Consider the following 21,952-nt stretch of genomic DNA (forward strand, 5'->3'; position numbering starts at 1 on the left):
GAGAAAAATTCTCTAAGAAATCAGTGGCATTAGAAAATGAATCAAGTAAATCATTCTTTAATTTGGTTTTCCATGATACAATTTTTTTTATCTCATTATTCATTGACCTTGAAAGACAATATATTCACATATCTACTTGCATTTACATAGTGTTTTGTCATGCTCTCGGAACAGTCTGAAGTATTTCACAGCCAATGAGCTATTTTGAATTGAAGTTATGTGGTTCTGAACAGCAGCTGATTTACACACAGCAACATCCCACAGGCATCAAATAAGATGAGTGGTCAGTTGATCTCTTATCGGCTGAGAGAGAACCTTGCTTCCAGGAAGCCAGACCTGACAGTTTGATTTCTGCAACGGAATCTTAGATGCCCACGTCAACAGCTGGAGAGAAAGTTAGTTTCATTTAAAAAGAAAAGGTACATTCAGCAGGAGGTTAAAACCAGTTCAGGAAAGTGACAAAGGCATCGTGAAGGTGGCTTTTAAGGGATATTTTTGGAAATACAGTGAGGGCAGGGGGAGGTTATAGATGGAAAATATAAATGTCAAAACAACTTAATATGGGAGTTATAAACATATAGAACCATGTGTTGGTATTTGCATATGGGGAAGGATAAAAATACATCACTAGGTCAATAAACTCTTCATTCAGTCCAACACATATCATGACACACTGATTATGAACTTGTCTGTGTTATTAACCTCAACACTGTACAAATTTGATTTGGAGGGTCTATGCCCTGGTGAACACAATTAAGAACAACGAATGCTAGAGCCACACCAAAGGTTGCTAATTTAGTCCATTTGTCCTAATTTATGGGCAATTTGCCTTAAGCTGTTGACTCCCACCCTGTAGGAACTGTACTGAGCTCACCAAAAACTGATTTGAAGTGTTAAAACCAGTAGAGGGACTTTCATTCAATCAGTCAGTGTTAGATTTAATCCCAGTAATGAAGAGTGTGCAACCCACTGCAGCATCAGTCCTCTCCCACATGCTGGGTTACAATTACGAAAACAGCTTTGCAGTAGAAATGGTTTAAGATATTCTGTTGCTGCAAGTTATGGACAGCCCTTGGTTCTTCAAGCAAAGCATATCCGTTATTGCTGATTTTTAACCTTTGCTGTATGGTGTGGAGATTATGCAGATCCAGCACACTGGTAAACAAAAGGCAAAATTTGTTCAGCTGTTTAACAACAGTGGCCTCTGGAGGCTGTGTACCAGAACTGCACTAAATACTCCAATCATAAAGTAAAGGAAGTAAAATTTTGAATAAACTCCCTAAGGAAGACATATGCCTTAAGTAAAGGCACCTGTCCATACTGCCTGGCCTAACTAACCAAGGTTGGAAATTCCACCATCACACCAGAAGATGAGTGAAAGAAACACACACACACAAATAAGATATGACAATGGCTGATGGTTTGCATCAAAGGTTTAAACTCGAGACTCACAGTAAGGTCAGTTCCTTGCTAACAAGTTTTGTTCAGCATTGAACTTAAGGATGCCTGACTTTTCCTTTTTCTAAATTATAACCAGAGGTTAGAAAACTGTAAGAAGACTGTGGGCTCAAATACGCGAACAAACAAACGTCAGAGTGCAGCACTGAGGGCTCATTGCTGTGCTGGGAGGCTCCATTCCATGGACAAGATGTTAAATCCACATCCCATTAAGGTGGATCTTAAATAGCCCGTGACACTCTTCGAAGTGCCCTGGCTGGCTTTATTTCTCCAACAGAGAAACAGATTAATTGGGCATTCAGCTCTCTGATGATTGTGGGATTTGGCTGGTGCAGAACAGCTGCTGCATTTGCCACCTGCTTTCAAAACAAAATGTTTGCGGACATTTCAACACTATCGACTGTAAAGTAATCCTCTCGGGAATCATTTTTAGTATTAGTGCACATTTTAATCCTTGCCCTGAAGAAACAGAACGCTCCATCTCATTTGCTGACACAGAGATCGGCATTTGACAGATTAATCATTAATATTAAAACTAATTAAAAACCGCTGCAGCCATCTATAAAACTAAAAAATGCCAAAACAATTCAGAAGCTAACACTGTTTCTAATTTTACCCTCTTCTCTCCAGTAGACAGTGACTCTGTCTGCTCTTGGGGTCAGCCCTGTGGCTACACTAATGGAGGCCATGACGACAGCTGAAAACATTTTCCCCATCCTGCAATGTCAAGGCAGGAGGGCGGTGATCTGCTCCTGGGCCTCTGCTGTTTGCAGGATGGCGAGAGCAGAATGAAATTCATTTCCCAACAGCGCCACTGTCCTAATGAAGAAATAGTAGGCAGTGTGTGCGCCTCAATGTCTCAGCCTGATATAACACCAATACAACTCGCTGAAATAGAAGTCGACCACAGTGATAGCAATCTTAATTTTGACAAAATAGCCATTACTACCAGCAGGCTGAACAGCTTTTGAAAGGAGAAAAGCCTGGGTAAGCTTTGAAGCCAGCACTGGCAGCCAGGCAAAGCCCTTTATAAAAACAGGGTGCAAGAAGAGCAACAAAGTCTAAGGCAAGGAGTCGAGAATGCTAGATCCTGTTAACGAGTTTAATAGCCTAGTCTGTGGAATATTAAACTCATGATACGAATCAGCAACATCACTCGTGGCTTTTCCAAGATATGCCACACCCACTTTGTTACAGTTCTATAAGGGAAACCCCATCCTGCATTTGCCCTTTTCAAAAACTAATTCGCCTGCTGGGTATTGCCAGCACTTCCAAGCCCTCCTGACTTGAATTCTTTTGTCGGCAGCACAAAGATCATGACTCATTCACCATTTGCCACAAGACCTCATTCTGTCTTATAATACTTTCTTTCTAAAGGTTACTTTAAAAGATCTGGAATCATTCAATATCAAAATCCTGAGGGGGTTCTTGAACAGCATTCAAGCTCAAGGACAAAAGAGCGATGATTTGAGGTAATCCTGGGATATTCAGCAGCCAGGAAGACTTCCCTGACCCACCACAAGTTCTCTTCGTCCCTGTTGTGCGTTTATTGCGTAACTTGAGTGTTTGTCAGTCCGTTGTCTGCTTCATTCTACCGACAATCCTCTCCTCCATCACGTACCTCTGACTATTTTGGAACAGTTGTAAATATCCTCAGCCCGTGCATGGCTTGGATTTCATCTTTTAATGCCTGTAATAATAAAAAGAAAAAGAGAACTTGCATTTATAAAGCACCTTCCATAGCCTCAAGATGCCCTATCGCATTTTTGGGAGATTCAGTGATGGTAATGCAATTGAACATCAAGGGACAGTGGTTGGATTCTCTCTTGTTGGAGATGGCCATTGCCTGACACTTGTGTGATGCGAATATTACTTGCCACTTGTCAGCCCAAGCCTGGATATTGTCCAGGTTTTGCTGCACTTGGATATGAACTGCTTCAGTATCTGAGTTGCGAACGGTGCTGAACATCGTGCAATCGTCAGTGAACATCCCTACTTCTGACCTTATGACAAAAGGAAGGTCATTGATGAAGCAGCTGAAGATGGTTGGGCCAAGAGCACTACCCAGGGGAACTCCTGTGGTGATGTCCTGGAGCTGATGACTGACCTCCAACAACCACAATCACCTTCCTTTGTGCTAGGTATAACTCCAACCAGTGGAGAGTATTCCCCCCGATTCCCATTGATTCCAGTTTTGCTGGGGTTCCTTGATGCCACACTATCAAATGCGGCCTTGATGTCAAGGGCAGTCACTCTCACCTCACCTCTGGAGTTCAGCTCTTTTGTCCATGTTTGAACCAAGGCTGTAATGAGGTCAGGAGCTAAGTGGCCCTGGCAGAACCCAAACTGAGCATCAGTGAGCAATGTTGATGATCCCTTCCAGTGACTGAGGAGCCCAGCACATCAGTGCAAAAGATAAGGCTGAAGCATTTGCTACAGTCTTCAGCCAGAAGCGCCGAGTGGATGATCCATCTCAGCCTCCTCCAGAGGTCCCCAGCCAGTCTTCAGCCAATTTGATTCACTCATGTGGCTTTTCTGATGGAAAATAGACTGATGGAGCGGTAATTGGCCAGGTTGGATTTGTCCTACTTTTTGTGTACAGGACATACCTGGGCTCCTCAATCACTGAGGATGGGGATATTTGTGGAGCCTCCTCCTCCAGTGAGTTGCTTAATTGTCCACCATCATTCATGACTGGATGTGGCAGGACCGCAGAGCTTAGATCTGATCCGTTGGTTGTGCGATCGCCTACCCCTGTCTATAACTTCTGCTAATGCTGTTTGGTACACAAGTAGTCTTGTGTGAAAGCTTCACCAGGTTGACATCTCATTTCAAGTTATGCCTGGTGCTGCTCCTGACATGCACTCCTGCACTCTTCATTGAACCAGGGTTGATTCCCTGGCTTGATGGTAATGGTAGGGTGGGGTATATGCCGGGCCATGAGGTTACAGATTGTGTTCGAGTACAATTCTGCTGCTACTGATGGCCCACAGCACCTCATGGATGCCCAGTCTTGAACTGCTAGATCTGTTCGAAATCCAGCCCATTTAGCACAATGGTAGTACCACACAACACGATGGAGGGTATCCTCGATATGAAGGCTGGACTTCATCTCCACAATGACTGTCTGGTGATCACTCCTACCAATACTGTCATGGACAGATGCATCTAGTTACAGATCGTGTTTGTGTATTCTGTAGATATAGTTGATGGGGTAAATAGATTAAAAGATATGGTGGTAAATAAAGTTTTTTGATTCGTTCATGAGATGTGGGCGTCGCTGGCTAGGCCAGTTTTTATTACCCATCCCTAATTGCCCTTGTTCAGAGGGCATTTAAGAGTGAACCACATTCCTGTGGGTCTGGAGTCACATGTAGGCCAGACCAGGTAAGGGACAGCAGGTTTTCTTTCCCAAAAGGACATTAGTGAACCAGATGGGTTTTTAACGATAACCGCCATGGTTTCGTGGTCATCATCAGACATTTAACTCCAGATTTTTGTTGGATTCAAATTTCACAATCTGTTGTGGTGGGATTCGAATCAAAGTCCCCAGAGGATAACCCTGGGTCTCTGGAATACTAGTCCAGTGACAATAACACTATGCCACCACCTCCCCCAAGTGGGAAACATTTAAAGAAACAATTCAAGCCGTTCAACAAAATTATACTCCATTGAAAAATGAAAGACTCAGTGAGAAAGATCCATTTGTGGCTTACTAAAAAGGTTAAGGATAGTATTAGATTAAAAGGTTTATAATGCTGCAAAGAATAGTAGTAAGTCTGAGGACTGGGAGTGTTTTAGAAACTAGCAAAGGGCACCAGAGTTGATTAAAAAAAAAGTAGAACATAGAATATGAGAGAACTAGCCCACGATATAAAAACAGATTACAAGAGCTTCAACAAGTACATATAAAGGAAGAGAGTAACTAAAGTAAACGTTGGTCCCTTAGAAGAGGAGACAGGAGAAATGATCATGGGGAAACGACGAATTGGCAGAGACATTGAACAAATATTTTGTGTCTGTCTCCACAGCAGAAGACATAAGTTTACTTACCAGAGAAAGAGGGTAACCTTGGGGCTATTAAGAGTGAGGAAACTAAGGTGATTAATATCAGCAGAAAAATACTGGAGAAACTCAAGGGGCTAAAATGCAACAAGTGCTCGGGACAGAACGTGAGTATTGCTGATTAAAAAAAGAGACTTTTTTGTCAAAACTTTTGATCTTGCACTCATCAGGGCAATTCACAGGAAAATACCCAAATGCAAAGGGAATAATCATTTATTATATACGAGAAATGAGCGCTGATCGGTTGGTAAGGGAGCTCTAATCAGTCAAGGTGTTGCCATGGAGAATGCACCGACTGACAGTTAACTGCCAAGCTTTGTTTGAAATTTAAACCAGTCAGCTTGACACTCACTGGTCAAGGTATCGCCTTGAGGAATGAACAAGCGAATGGCTGTCACTTATTTTGTTTAGCTGAAAGAGGCACAATGTGTGTACATGTTTATATTTACTTATATATTGTCACAAACGATCTGCGGACAAAGTCAATTTGTTAAATTCCTAGACGAGATCCCAATTTGTTGCGACCAGTGGGGGGACCCCAATTAGTTACGATCCCAGGTGAGGAGCAATGAGCTGGCTCCCCTCTTTATTCAACCCCCTCGGTTGGTCGCAACAAGGTTAGTTAAAAAATCTCTTCTCCATGTGTACCTTTTCTCAGTCCAAAACATATTTATTTTTTATTAAGGAACCAATTTAGCCAGGCTTCCTTGTGTCAAAGAAAGAGTGAGGTTATTAATTACTAAAACCCGAGAAAAATAATAGGACCAGCACACATATGCAAAGATCAGAAAAGAGGAACTATTACAAATCAGTCCTTTGCTTGTCCGTGAGGCATAGATAGCGGTACGTTGCAGCCGTTAAGTTGGGTGATTCCGGCAGAACTGACTTCGGCAGTTGCACAGTCAGTTCGAGACACTTGGTTTTGCAGGGTAGCTGAAGAGGCTGTTCCACTTCCCTTTTTGTGACTTCTGCTGACCCTTGTCTCCAGCAACAGAGATAGAGGCTTTGCCTGAAAACTGCAGGGGGTGACTGGTTGATCATAAAGTCATAGAGGTCTACAGCACAGAAAAAGGCCCTTCGGCTCATTGAGTCTGCACCAGTCAAACAACTACCTAACTATTCTAAACCCATTTTCCAGCACCAGGCCCATAGCCTTGTATGCCAAGGCATCGCAAGTGCACATCCAAATACTTCTTAAATGTTATGAGGGTTTCTGCCTCTACCACCCTTTCAGGCAGTGAGTTCCAGATTCCCACCACCCTCTAGGTGAAAAAATTCTTCCTCACATTCCCTCTAAACCTCCTGCCCCTGACCTTAAATCTATGCCTCTTGGCTATTGAACCCTCCACCAAGGGGAAAAGTTCCTTCCTTTCTACGCCCCTCATAACTTTATACACCTCAATCATGTCCCCCCTCAATCTCCTCTGCTCCAGGGAAAATAACCCCAGTCTATCCAATCTCTCCTCATAACTAAAACTCTCCAGCCCAGGTAACATCCTGGTAAATCTCCTCTGCACTCTCTCTAGTGCAATCACATCCTCCCTATAATGTGGATTCCAGAACTGCATGCAATACTCTAGCTGTGGCCTAACCAGCATTTTATACAGTTCCAGCATAACTTCCCTGCTCTTAAATTCTATGCCTCGGCTAATAAAGGCAAGGTCCCATATACCTTCTTAACCACCTTAGCTACCTGTCTGGCTACCTTAAGGGACCAGTGGACATGCACACCAAGGTCCCTCTGATTCTCGGTACTTCCAGGGTCCTTCCATTCATCGTGTATTCCCGTGCCTTGTTTGTCCTGCCCAAGTGCATCACCTCACACTTATCCGGGTTAAATTCTACTTGCCTCTGATCAGCCCATCTGACCAGCCTGTCTATATCCTCCTGTAATCTAAGTCTATCCTCCTCACTATCTACCACTCCACCAATTTTCGTGTCATCTGTGAACTTACTGATCAACCCTCCTACATTCAAGTCTAAATCATTTATATATACTACAAACAGCAAGGGACTCAACACCAACCCCTGTGGAACCTCACTGGACACAGGCATTGAGCCACAAAAACACCTCTCGCCCATCACCCTCTACTTCCTGCCACTCTGCCAATTCTGAATCCAATTTGCCAAATTGCCATGGGCTCTTATCTTCGTTATCAATCTCCCATGCAGGACCTTATCAAAAGCCTTACTGAAGTCCAAGTAGACTACGTCAAATGCATTGCCCTCATCTACACATCTGGTCACCTCTTTGAAAAATTCAGTCAAATTGGTCAGACATGACCTCCCCTTAACAAAACCTTCCCTTAACAAAACCATGCTGACTGTCCTTGATTAATCCCTGCCTCTCCAAGTGTAGATGAATTCTGTCCCTCAGAATTGCTTCCAATAGTTTCCCCACCATTGAGGTTAGACTGACTGGCCTGTATGACTAACCCCCACGCAGCACCCCCCCTCCCCCCCCCCCCCCCCCCCCCCCCACCCCCAAACACTTCATCCCTGAGATCTGACCTAACTCCCACTCCCGATACCTCACTCCAACCCCACACCCCAAGGCCTGACTCGACCCTCTGGCCTGTCAAATACCTTTAAACTTGGCTGAACCTTTAGCTTATCTGGTTTGCTAGTGCCGTAAAAAAGGAGGCCTGGCCTCCTTACATCTGATGCTACTGCCCTCGGGATGTGTTACACTGGCCTGGATCTGCCTGGCCTGAGTTGGAAGGTAGGATCGAAAAATATTTTGGGTAAGAAAGTAGGAGCGGAGTGGCAATCCGATTCTGACTGGGCCTGAACATTCGTGAAGTGGCAATGTAACTAAGTCTGCTGATGATACAGAGCTAGGTGAGAATTCAAGCTGCTTTGAATACTGTTCTCAGTAGAAAGTAGACCTACGTAAATGTTTATAAAAATTGTTCATGTGCATTTGGAAATCATCAGCAAGTTCTGTACATCCTGTGAGGTGAGGGTAGCTTTCACTAGATTTAGGCTAAACTGGAAACTAATGCTGGTTTAAGCATTAAGGCTAAGCTACATTGTGACCTTACACTCATTTGCCTCTTGCACCCACACCATCCCACAGAGAAACGTAAAGCTGCCAATACCTGATTAATCATCTGGTGTTGCTGGACAATTCGCTTTCCTTTAAACTCGATTGATTCCACATGGACTTCATACATGGCCCCGCATCCTCCTGTGGGAGAGAAAGCATCGCACTTTAGTGGCCCTCCAACCCCCATGTCATACAACTGGTAGCACTGTGATTTGTGGATCACCACAGTGGTCTTAATGAAAAGAACTAAACAAGTTTAAGCCTGCTCTAATCTTTCCTTATAGAGTTACATCAGTAATAGAGTGGGACTTTGAGTGCTTCTCATCCTCTCTCTATACTCAAACCTACACCTATTAAAAAAAGATCATTCTTGCGATGTAAGTGTCACTGGCAAATCCCCTAATTGCTGTTGGGGAGGGCTGCCTTCTTGCACTGCTGCAGCTGGTATTGTGAAGGTACACCCACAGCGCTGTTAGGGAGGGAGTTTCAGGATTTAGACCCTGTAACATAGTTGCAAGTCAGGATGGTGTGTGATTTTGAGGTGGTGTACCTACTGCCCTTGTTCTTCTAGGTGGTAAAGGTGCTGCCAAAGAAGCCTTGGTGAGTTGTTGCAGTGCAACGATTGCTTGGCTTTGTCTATGGGTTGAAAGTTTAACATGCCCACGCAGTCAAAAATGGGAGCCAGGTGTCACCAGTGACAGCTCAATTGCAATAGCTGTCTTGGGACCTCAACCTGAACACAATGATTTAAGGTAGTTCACTGGAGAAAGCATTTGTCAAATCTTTCTCAATGTACTGTCCTGCCGACTCAAACTACAAAGCATTAGCTGAGCAGTTCCAACCTAAGGTACCTTGACAGGCGTACAGGGGCATGCTGCTAATGTGCTTCTAAAGCCATCCCAGGATCAATGTCCTTGAAACTGTGAGCACCACCCAGGTGAGTGTGCAGTCCAGGTACCTTTTAATGCTGAACGTTCACAGTTCGATTAGAAAACTGTTATATCACTGCTCCTAGGCCAGTGGTCAATTCTTGCTCACAGGAAAAAATTGATCAAAGTGTTACAGTTACATTCATGCTGAGGCAGGAGTGACGCTGGGAACATACTTTAAAAACTACAGCTCAATCTCAAATCGATCACACTTTGCAATAGTTCCATCACAGACATGCTGCTGTCAATTGTCATTTCCGTTATTTAAAATAATCTTTTCGGGTTCTCGATGCAAAGACTACTCAGTGAATTACTGTAAGAGACTAGTAAACAAGTGCAAGCCACAATTCAGGCCTGATCATCCCCTGCTTTCGCCACTCACGTTTATCCAGTGTCACCCCTCGAGAATGTTCCCCAAATGCAATTCTTCTGTGCTGCCACCCACAGCTTTGGATAGTTCTTTCTCCTCACACCCACATTCTTCATGCCAGCCTGTCTCCTCTAAGAGCCTGATTACAGCACCGTTAGACTTTCAAGTGAACAGAAGGCTCGCGAGGCCAGTGTCTCACTCAAGATGTCTGGTGGCTGCATGCAGGCACACACACTATCCTTGGCACTCACCCCACACTCTCACATTTGTAATTTCCAGCTTGAGTTTACTAGATTGGGAGCAAGTTCCCTGAAAAGGTTCTCCACCCTTCCACAGGTCAATTTAGCACCACAGCCCAACTATAGGTTTCCAACTGCCTTCCCAGCAGAGATCAGCTCATTAACTGCACAAAGACTACCGAATGAAGCCTCATCCCATAACCTGCTGGATTATCCCTGGCTTGTATTAAAAGGCATTGGCACCAGCCCTTTAGGAGGTCGCCTTCAAGATGGCTCTGATACTAGTCAGAAACATGTCAACCATCAGCACTGTGGGCAAAGTCCCCCTTTCCTCCTATACTCTTTAACTTTGGCCTGCTTTTATTTATTAACCTCACTTTGGATAAAAGCATCAATGATCCTTTTCAAATCTTCCGTTCGCTTCCCGAAAGTTAGTGCATGACACACTAGTTTTCTATACTTGCCTGAAATATCCACAACTTTAACTGCTGAAGCACGTGGAAAATTTGTTCTTAAAATCGCTGTAATACGGACCTCGCCATTGGTCTGAGCTGACAAGGCTCTTCTTATCGTGCTGGAAAGCGCAAGTCTCTAGGAGTGAAAGAGCAGCCAGTTAATGGTCAGCTCTGCTCTGACATAACTCAGAGTGATTACATTGCTGCAGTCTAAGTAAAAGATTCAGACTTGATCAATGAAGAGAAATGAAGTAAATTACACACGAGCAATCATTCCTCAGCATCTTTAAACACAGGACGAGACAATTTTTCTTTGTACAGTAAACAGCACAAGAACTACAGATCATTAGATACAGACTGACAGCTACAGGTGCTGCCCAGTTCCCCCAGTCTCATTCTCTCCACTTCCAAAGGCTTTATTGGGTCAGTTGTAGCAAGAAAACACTCCCTCGCACCCAGCCACACACCCCCCTTGCCCCACCTCACCCCTAATTCACCCCCCACATACTCTAGCATCTCCCCTCACATACCCACCATCACTTCCTCACCCCAACCCTCTTCCCCCCACCTCACCTCCCTCTCCCCCAACCACCTCCCCCCTCACCTCTCACCTCCCTCCCCCCAACCCCCTCCCCCCTCACCTCCCTCCCCCCCAACACCCTCACCTCCCTCCCCCCAACCCCATCCCCCCTCACCCCCCTCCCCCCCAACCCCCTCTCCCTCACCCCCCTCCCCCCCAACCCCCTCTCCCTCACCTCCCTCCCCCCCAACCCCCTCTCCCTCACCCCCCTCCCCCCCAACCCCCTCTCCCTCACCCCCCTCCCCCCCAACCCCCTCTCCCTCACCTCCCTCCCTCCCCAACCCCCTCCCCCCTCACCCCCCTCCCCCCCAACCCCCTCCCCCCTCACCTCCCTCCCCCCCAACACCCTCACCTCCCTCCCCCCAACCCCATCCCCCCTCACCTCACGGCCCCTGACCCCCCAACCCCCTCACCTCCCTCCCCCCCAACCCCCTCTCCCTCACCTCCCTCCCCCCAACCCCCTCTCCCTCACCCCCCTCCCCCCCAACCCCCTCTCCCTCACCTCCCTCCCTCCCCAACCCCCTCACCTCCCTCCCCCCCAACCCCCTCCTTCCCTCACCTCACGGCCCCTGACCCCCCAACCCCCTCACCTCCCTCCCCCCCAACCCCCTCTCCCTCACCTCCCTCCCCCCCAACCCCCTCTCCCTCACCTCCCTCCCCCCAACCCCATCCCCCCTCACCTCCCTCCCCCCCAACCCCCTCTCCCTCACCTCCCTCCCCCCAACCCCCTCTCCCTCACCTCCCTCCCCCCCAACCCCCTCTCCCTCACCCCCCTCCCCCCCAACCCCCTCTCCCTCACCTCCCTCCCCCCCCCCCCTACCCCCCCAACCCCCCTCACCTCCCGCCCCCCAACCCCATCCCCCCTCACCTCCCTCCCCCCCCTCCCCCCTCCCTCCCTCCCCCCCCCTCCCCCCTCACCTCCCTCCCCCCCAACCCCCTCCCTCACCTCCCTCCCTCACCTCCCTCACCTCACGGCCCCTGCTCCCCCAACCCTCCACCTCACCTCCCCAAACCCCCCTCACCCCCCAACCTCCCCCACCCCCAATGCCTCCTTGACCCCAGCTCTCCCCGGGCCCCGGGCCCCGGGCCCCGGGTTACTCACCGCCGCGCTGCCGCCCAGCGACCTGAGCCGGGTGGCGGAATCCATTAGCGGGGAGGCGGCGCAGACATTGTGACGTCAGTCTCTGGCCTTCGGCGCCGCCATTGCGTCACTGAAGCTGGACCTGCTCTCTGCCGCCACCAGGCGGGGACAGCGGGAATTACGCCGATTCATCAATTCCTCACCACCCACCACCCCTCCTCCTTCCAAGGCAACAGCAGTTCACCCCAATGTGAAGATCTTCTAACAACCTTCAAAAAAAAGTGGGGGGGGGGGGGGGGGGGGGGGGGGAGGGGTGGCAGCCGCATTCAATATTCCTCCAGCTTCCTCCCTCCCTAACAGCACTGTGGGTGTACCTACACCATATGGACTGCGGTGGTTCAAGAAGGCAGCTCACCACCAGCTTCTCAAGCGCAATGAGGATGGGCAATAAATGCTGGCCCAGCCAGCGATGCCCACATGCTTTGAGAGAATAAAAAAATACACTGTGCATGGTTAAAAACAGCAACCCAACACCCTGAATCCGCCATATGGACACACTCGACCCCTCCCTCCAGCAGCACTGACTCACCCTATCTCAAAGCTGTTCTTGTCCCCTCTGTCATTTTCTTCTTCCGACGCCTTAACAAGAAACCCTGTCTCTTTATTTCAGGTGCTAAGGAACGCAAATTTCCAACAACCCATTGATACCAACGCCCATGCCCGACCCTCCACCTCTTCCCGACCCTCTGACCCCATCCTGTCTTCTAATCCCAGCCCTTGCCGTGTATTCACCCATACCCCCTGACCTTCCCCTCTCTGATGTTGAACGTTCAGTGCTCAGCAAAGGACTCAGTTTCATATCCTTACACTCTCACCTTAACGAATTCCGGGCTCCGCACGATGCTGAACTCTTCTTCCACATCCTTTCTTCTTTGAGCAGGAGTTCTCCCCCCCCGCCCCGTTCTTCAGATCCTTTCACCAGCCTCCAGTATTCTTTCTCCGCCTGGACCCCTCTCTCTGGCCTCTTAGCCATTCTTGATCTTTTCATGGAGAACTGTCGGCATGAAATCGGCCGTCTCAATTTCTCTGCTCCTGTCACCCACTCTAACCTGTCTCCTTCTGAACTTGCCACACTCCATTCTCTCAGATCCAACCTTGACTTTATTATCAAACCTGCTGACAAGGGTGGTGCTGTTGTTGTCTGGCGCACTGACCTCTACCTCGCAGAGGTTGAGCGCCAACTCTCAGACACTTCCTCCTACCTCCCTCTGGACCATGACCCCACCACTGAACATCAAGCCATTGTTTCCAGGACTGTCACTGACCTCATATCCTCCAGAGATCTTCCCTCCACAGCTTCTAACCTCATAGTTTCCCAGACCCACACAGCCCGGTTCTACCTCCTCCTCAAAATCCATAGACAGGACTCTCCTGGCAGACTGATCATATCATCTTGATCCTGCTCTGGGAACTCATTTCTTCCGATCTTGACTCTATTCTCTCTCCCCTTGTCCAGTCTCTTCCCACCTACATCCATGATTCCTCTGATGCCCTAGGTCATATCAACAATTTCCAGTTCCCTGGTCTCAAGCACCTCCTCTTCACAATCCCTCTACACCTCTATCCCCCACTGGGATGATCTGAGGGCTCTCCGTTTCTTCCTTGAACAGAAGCACAAACAATCCCCATCCACCCCCACTCTCCTCCGCTTGGCTGAACTTGTTCTCCCACTGAACAATTTCTCCTTTAACTTATCTCACTTCCTCCAAATAAAAGGTGTGGCTATGGGTACCCGCATAGGCCCCAGTTGTGCCTGTCTTTTTATGGGGTATGTGGAACATTCCTTGTTCCAGTCCTACTTAGGCCCCCTTCCACAACTCTTTCTCCGGTACATTAATGACTGTTTCGGTGCTGCTTCATGCTCTCGCCTGGACCTGGAAAAATTTATTAATTTTGCTTCCAATTTCCACCCCTCCATCACCTTCACATGGTCCATCTCCAACACTTCCCTTCCCTTCCTTAACCTCTCTGTCTCAATTTATAGTGATATTCACTACAAGCCCACCAACTCCCACAGCTACCCCGACTACAGCTCCTCATACCCTGCTTCTTGTAAAGACTCCATCCCATTGTCTCAGTTCCTTCGCCTCCATTGCATCTGTTCCGATGATGGCACTTTCCAAAACAGCTCTTCTGACATGTCTTCCATTTTCCTTAACCAAGGTTTCCCACCCACTGTGGTTGACAGGGCCCTCAACAGTTGGATCAATAGCTGATCCAACCCAACTCCTGCACCTCCGCCCTCACACCTTCCCCTCCCTCCCAAAACCAGGATTGGGTTCCCCTTTTCCTCACTTTTCACCCCACCAACCTCTGCATTCAAAGGATTATCCTCCACCAGTTCCACCAACTCCAACATGATGCCACCACCAAACACATCTTCCCTTCACTCCACCCCCCTGTTGGCATTCCGTAGGGACACCCATGTCCACTCCTCCATCCCCCCCAGCACCTCATCTCCCTACCACAGCACTTTCTCATGCAATCGCAGAAGGTACAACACCAGTCCCTTTATCTCCTTCCTCCTCACCATCCAAGAGCCCAAACGCTCCTTTCTGGTGAAGCAGCACTTTGTTTCCAACTCCTTCAATTTGGTCTACTGCATTTGCTGCTCCCAATGCGGTCTCCTCTACACTGGAGAGACCAAACGCAGACTGGATGACTGCTTTGCGGAACACCTTCGGTCTGTGCGCAAGCATGACCCAGACCTCCCTGTCGTTTGTAATTTCAACACCCACATTTCTGTCCTTGGCCTGCTGCAATGTTCCAGTGAAGCTCAATGCAAACTGGAGGAACAGCACCTCATCTTCCGACTGGGCACTTTACAGCCTTCTGACTTAACATTGAGTTCAACAATTTCAGACCATGAACTCTCCCTGCCATCCTTTATATCCACTTTTTTCAATATTCATTCTCATTTCTTAATTTTTATTTTTCATCCTATTTTTATTTCTATTTTCATTTAAATTCATTTTTATCTATTGTTTAATCTACTTTCTATCTTTCTTCCCACCATTGTCCCCTCCCCCTCCCCTACAAGGGCCATCTGTCACTTGCTCATGTTGTTCTGTCCAGAGTGCTTACCCTTGTCCTGCTATTATCCCATCCTGCTCTCTGACCTTAATGCCACCATCAGCACCTCCTTTAGCCAGTGTCACTACGATTAACAACCCTTTGTCCATGACATCTATGGCAACTTCTCCTTTGCCTCCACCTATCACTGGCCTCCTATCCAACTTCACCTGCTCCAACCCCCTTAAACAGTATAAATTACATTAATTTTTACTTCTCTTTAGCTCTGAAGAAGAGTCATAAAGACTCTTTTTTTTCTCCACAGATGCTGCCAGGCCTGCTGAGTTTTTCCAGCATTTTCTGTTTTTGTTTCAGCTTTCCAGCATCCACAGTATTTTGCTTTTACCCTGAAGCATTGGAGTGACCAGAAGCAACACCATAGGTGATCAGTCAGTGGCTTGAATAGCAACAGACTGATTCACCCTTGTATACAAAGCGGTGTAGGTCGATGTTTTGCAGACAGCATGAACCAAGTCATGAAAGACCCTTGTAGCCAGAAAGGTTAAATCCTCAGAATTTATTCTGCAATGTTGCTTTATTGTAGATACATATACATATCTGTACATTCAAATAAATTTAAAGGATACAATAGTCAACGAAGTCTCGGCTGACGTTGAAATGGCAAATGCACTGTTAAAAATAAATCCCACGTCATGTACTCAGCACTAAGATTTCTCTCTTGTGCTTCTATTTGCAATGTTCATGGGGCAAAGCTCAATGCAAGCAGCTCACCTGTTTGTCTTACCTCAAGTAAAACTGGCAGGGAGCCAATCTGGTGGTGGTACACAGAGATCATGCTATTGCAGTTTACACGCTCAGCAAACTGTAGCCACAGTAAAGTCACATAGAACTGAGAAGTGCCTATTTAAGACTGATGGGGTCGAATCTCTGCCAGAGGGGGTTTGCTTTCTCTCAATTTGCCGTCACTTTATCAGTATAAATGGTTCCTGGTTTCTGTCAAGTGATGGCAAAAAATGAGCTGGAGAACTCTCCCACTCCAATCTCATATACTGGGAGTTCTGCTCCCTTGTATTCACCTTGTCCCCAATCTGCACATTGTTGCCCTTCCATTCTTGGGGGTGCCCAAATGGGGCAGGCAAAGGCCTACATTAGCCCCGATTTGTTTGCTGGGATGTCTGTAACCATGGGACAGGTGGTAGGATTGGGATGTGCACCTTTGCATGGGGAGCTGGCACTGAAGGAGAGAAAAGGATGGTCACCTTCCTAGTTTCGAACTGGACAATCCCAAAGTCATTTACAAAATAGACTGATGGGAGATGTCTAGACTGGACACCATAACTGGTCTATAAAAAAACAGCCTCATGGTGAATCAGCGGCCCATTTTACACCTGGCTCAGATTTATTCTCTTCTCGACTGAAGTCAATGGATTCACCATTGAGTCCATTTCACCCCACAGGCAATGACCAACTTTACCCCCCACCCCCTCCGAAAGTCTAATTTTGAACCTTTCATATGTTGTGGAAGTATTAACTGTGGATTCCATTTTGGATTTAGCAAAAGGGTTGCATCACTAAACAAGAATCGACTGGCCCACACTTAGTACAGCACCCCCCCCACCCCGATCCCTCCCCCACTCGACCTCATCCCCTCAGCCTTGGAACAGGTAGGACTAGTGACTTGGCAAGTGAAAACCACCCAAAGGGCACAGCAGTGCCTCACCACCAGCAGTATTGGCCTGTCAAAGCCAATTGTAGGAGATAGATTGTTGCCTCTCTAGCTGTTCACCACTGCCCAGCGTGAAACCCAGAACTGAACGGATGCTGCAGACAGGCTCAGCCACACTCATTCTCACGTACAAACAAAGCTTCTGAATACAAAAATAATTTCTTTGCTCCCAATGTTTCCAGGAGGGCAAATTAGAACTTTACAGCACATTTCAAATATAAAAGTTTAAGCCATTTCCATTGGACGCAATACAAAAATAGTAAATAATCTGACATATTTGCAGCTATGTACATTTTCAGATGAAGCCTTTTACACACATTCCATTGCTTGTTGACTATATAAATAGATTAAATTGAAAGGACAGGGACGTTTCAGCATCTACAATGATCTGATCCTCGCCAGAATCTTCAAGTATTGCGAGCGAGTCTTTTGGGTCTTCATACTTTGTACTTCTGTCTGCCTTTTTCACTGATCACACAAATATGCTTTGAAAGAAAGAAGAAAGGGTTCAGTGACCATGACACAGTTTTGCTAGTTAAAACTAACTTTTTTTAAAAAAAAGGTTCAGTGGAATTGTAATAAAGAACTTAAAATTTTCAATATTGGTGAACAACTGTAAAAAGAAAGATCCGCATTTATGTAGTGCCTTTCATAACCTCAGCACATCTCAAAGTGCTTTTCAACTAATGAAGTACTTTCTAATATATAGCTACTGTTGTAACGAATACCGCAGCTAATCTGTACACAGCCCGGCCCCACAAACAGCGATGTGACAATGAGCAGATCATCTGTTTTGGTGATATTGGTTGAGGGATAAACATTGGTCCAGGACAGGAGGAAGAACTCACTAGTTCCTTTTTAAAATCATGCCTCGAGATCTTTTACATCCACCCGAGAGGGCGGGCAGGTTCCTAGTTTTAACATTTCACTATGTTGGGATGTATAAAGCCATTCAGCCCTTGCTTTCATCTCGTCATCCAGATCGATGTGCCAGTTGGTAATATTGTCCCACCTCCTCCCTTTCTAAAAGGTACAGGCTTACATCCAATAAGGGTGGCATCCTTCCAGTAGCTCACCCAATTCTTCACGTGTGAGCTTAATAATGTTAGCATGGAGATGACCTGACGGTGGGGCGGGTTGGTTATATATTACAGTCCGATCCCACCTTCAACCAACATCCATTCAGAAGTGCTTTGAAGTTGCTCTCATTGAGTAATGACCAGGAGAGAAGCCGCTGATCAAACGCCACAGAACATTAATGCAACAACTTATATTTATATAGCACCTTTAACATAACAAAAAACATCCCAAGGCACTTCAGAGGATCATTACTAAACAAAATATCACACAGCCAGGTAAGGAGATATTGCAGATCAGGTGAGATCAGGTGACCAAAAGTTGGTCCAAGAGGTAGATTTTATGGAGCGTCTTAAAGGGGGGAAAGTGGCGTGGTGAGGCCATGGGGAGGATATTCCAGAGTTTGGGCTGAGGCAGCTGAACAAACGGCCACCAATGTGGAACAATTAAAATTGGCGACGCTCAAGGGGCCACAATTAGAGGAGTACAGAGATCTTGGAGGGTTGAGGGCTGGAGGAGATTACAGAGGTGGGGAGGGGAGAGGCCAGAGAGGGATTTGAAAACCAGGATGAGATTTTTAAAATCAAGATACTGCTTGGCTGGGAGGCTAACGTAGGTTAGTGAGCACGAGGGTGATAGAGGAACTAGATTTATCTGAGTTAAGACAGAGGCAAGAGAATTTTGGATGCCCTTAAGTTTACAAAGGGGAGAATGTGGGAGACCAGCCAGGAATGCATTGGAATTGTTGGGTCTGGAGGTAACAAAATAAATCTTCCCTCTAGAAGACTGAAAGACAACCTAGCATACACCATGCCCAAAATTCAGACCCCTTTCCCATTTTGTATCACAAGCTGAGACAAGTTTCTCCCCAAGATACTTCCAGAACTATGCGGGAATGCAAGATAGTCACTAGGAAATCCCAAAAGGAATTCAGGAGAATAATGAGAATGTGCAGCTACAGGGAGTAGATATATTTAAGAGGAAGCTAGCTAAACACACGAGGGAGAAAGGAACAGAAGACTATGCTGAAGGGACGAGGTGAAGTGGGGGTGGGGGTTGGAGGGGGTGGAGAGAGGAGTCTCATGTGAAGCATAAACACCAGAACGGATGTGTTGGACTGAACGACCTGTTCCTGCGCTGCGAACTTATGAATGATTCTATGTAGTGATATGTAATTTCTGGTCTTTATTCTTTCATGGGATGTGGTTGTCACGGGCAAGGCCAGCATTTGCTGCCCATCCCTAACTGAAATGGCTTAGCAAGTCCAACAAAGGGCAGTTAAAAGTGTCAACCACGTTGCTGTGGGTCTGGAGCCACACGGACGCCAATCTGGGTCAGGGTGGCAGATTTCCTTTCTTCAAAGGAAGGAAGCAATCGGTGCTAGTTGTCATGGACACTATTAAAATTTCATTGAAGTTTAAATTCCACCAGCTGCCATTGTGGGATTTGAACCCATTGCCTGAACATTAGCCTGGGCCTCTGGATTACTAGTTAAGTGATATCACCACAATGCCACCATCACCACTGATTAATTATAAGTATCTACCGGAAGGAGGAAGAAAATGTTCTGAATAACAGTGACTCATCCTTCCACTGCAGAAACCAGGTTTGTATCAACCTCAGCCACACACCATATGCCATTGTAGACTGTTGGATCGGTGACACACATTCCCACCCCCTTCCTCACAGCTTACACCCTCCTGTCTGGGACACGCTGACAACCAGCTAGGCAGATTCAGGGAGGGGGAAATAAAAATATACCGAGTAGGAGCCGTTAACAGGCAGCTGCAGGCTTGTAATCTGAGGGCAGCTCCTGGACTGCAAGATGGCCTTGCCCTGTGGGGGGGGGGTGGGGGGGAGCTGTCTTAAAGACAAATGCAACTTTCAACTGGCAGAGGCTTCTGCTCCCAGCACGTGGAAGGGGAGGGGGTGGGACGGGGAAGCGAGAGGAGGGGGAGGTGATGGAGCTTGGAAGGAGGGAGGGAGGGAAGAGAAGAGCAGAGCAGTGAGTGGTTTGCTCCTTCTGAACAACTGAGTAGAAACAGTTGATACTGGAACAGCTAACTACAGAAACGAGAAAAATGGAAAGGCTCATTCTTTGGTTTAATGGAAACCAGATACAGCTGCAGAGAACTCAGTTTAACAGAGGCAAAGCATCAACAAATCAAGTTCTGATTATAACATCACCAACATCTTACATTTCCAAAGTGCCTCTAATGTAAGAAAACATGGCAAGACACTTGAAAGCCATACTCCGAGGACAGAGGAAGAACCTTAATTCATAGAGCGTCTTTCTGGCCTAAGGACATCACAAGGAGCTTCATGAGGAAACACGGCAGCCGGTGTGTGCGTAGCAAACAGTGATGTAGCAAACATCTCAATGATCATTTTTCTGTGTTGTGTGCGAGCACATGCATGTAATAATTGAGGGACAGATATTAGCCAAGCAACTTGGGAGCTGCTAACTGGATGGGCGGTGGCGGTAATGTGAAAACTATCCGCCAATCTAGCATACAATAGCCCACAACAAACTAGACAAAATAACAAGGCAAAATCAAATGCGAGAAGTGGAAGAGCCACAGAAAAAGATAAATAACCTTCCTAGGAGAGGATAACGAAGCAGCAAATAATTAAGGGAGCGTGAAATTAGAAGTGGATGGACGTCCCATAGAGTGTAAATTAGACACCGGTGCGGGTGTTTCAGTATTATCTGATGAAGTAAAGTGGCTTAAAAATATCACATTGCAGCCATCCTCCATGCAGTTATCAGTTCCAGGAGGGACTACACTGAAAGTTACAGGCCAACACTTTGAAAGATTAAGATACAGAGATAAAAGGGAAGAATTTTCTCCCCGTTTTGAGGGCTGGACAGGAGGTAGGTGGGCCCGCAATTGGTTGCACACCCCCAATCTATGTGCGCGGGCCAATTAAGGCCCGCCCAGCATGACGTGCACCCAGAAACACTGAGCGCTCCCCTGTGCAGGCGGGGGGAGGGGAGAGAGAGTTGGGGCCTGCGCTCTCTTGCACACGTGCATGAAAGAGTGCAGGAGTCTCCCTGAGGCATGGAGCTGCCTCAGAGTTTTTTTTTCAGTTTTTCACAATGAAATTAAGATTTTTAAAACATTATTCCGACATGTCCCCTCGTGGGACAGTGTCACATGAGCTCAGACATGTCTATGAATTTCATTAACTTTTTTTATTAAAGTTATAAAAAACTTTCATGAAACCTCATCCCGCCTGTAGATGAGGTTCCATGAAAAATGCCAAGGCCGCCTGGGCTCTTCGCCTGCCCCCCACCCCCGCCAACCTTAAGGTTGGAGGGGCAGCCCTGTTAATGAGTTCAATTGGTATTTAAATGGCCTTAACAGGCCTTTGACAGTTCGGCGGGTGTGCAGCCGACTCCGGTGCATGCCCGCCGAACTGAAAATTGGAGTGACGTGTGGGACGCATGCCTGATGTCACCGCGTGTCATTTTACACGTCAGCGAGTGGGGCCTGAACCAGAAGATTCAGGCCAAAGAAATCATTGAACATTTGTATGTCATACAGAGCCAAGAATCATTATTAGTAAGCAGGGAAGCATGCTTACAACCAGGGCTGATTTACAAGGTTAATGAAATTGCTGATGAGCAGTCCAATAATGTATTCAGGAATGAATTCCTGACATTATTTTTAGGCTTAGGGAAGCTGAAAACAAAATATCATGTAACCCCAAGAGTCGAGGCTAAGCCAATTTGCCTCTTTACACGGAGAAAACTCCCTCGCCCACTCTTAGACAAAGTCAAGAGCGAGATTGAGCACATTATGACAAGGAGTCATCTCTGCAGTAAC

General features: G+C 46.9%; 2 protein-coding genes across 6 annotated transcripts in view; both read right to left on the bottom strand.

Moving 5' to 3' along the window:
- Nucleotides 1-41: 41 nt before the first annotated feature.
- On the bottom strand, nt 42-12,383 carry bola3 (bolA family member 3). 2 transcript variants are annotated; one of them, XM_041191354.1, is made up of 4 exons: nt 12,248-12,383; nt 10,575-10,701; nt 8,625-8,713; nt 42-3,148 (listed from the first exon to the last, which is right to left on the bottom strand). In XM_041191354.1, exons 1-4 carry the CDS (start codon nt 12,290-12,292, stop codon nt 3,086-3,088), a joined length of 324 nt encoding a protein of 107 aa, XP_041047288.1. In that variant the 5' UTR covers nt 12,293-12,383; the 3' UTR covers nt 42-3,085. The 2 variants fall into 2 exon arrangements, with proteins under 2 accessions (XP_041047288.1, XP_041047286.1); XM_041191352.1 differs by lacking the exon at nt 42-3,148 and adding an exon at nt 6,166-6,539.
- Nucleotides 12,384-15,860: 3,477 nt separating this feature from the next.
- hprt1l (hypoxanthine phosphoribosyltransferase 1, like) overlaps nt 15,861-21,952 on the bottom strand; it is a 191,592-nt gene continuing 185,500 nt past the window's right edge. For 3 of the 4 annotated variants that reach the window (XM_041190926.1, XM_041190925.1, XM_041190929.1), the window contains one exon: nt 15,861-17,530. In XM_041190926.1, coding sequence (XP_041046860.1) covers nt 17,483-17,530 — 48 coding nt within the window. In that variant the 3' untranslated portion in view covers nt 15,861-17,482. The remainder of the gene's footprint in view (nt 17,531-21,952) is intronic. The other variant, XM_041190928.1, reaches the window with a different exon arrangement.

This window comes from Carcharodon carcharias, chromosome 7, assembly GCF_017639515.1.
Source record: "Carcharodon carcharias isolate sCarCar2 chromosome 7, sCarCar2.pri, whole genome shotgun sequence".
Taxonomy (NCBI): domain Eukaryota; kingdom Metazoa; phylum Chordata; class Chondrichthyes; order Lamniformes; family Lamnidae; genus Carcharodon; species Carcharodon carcharias.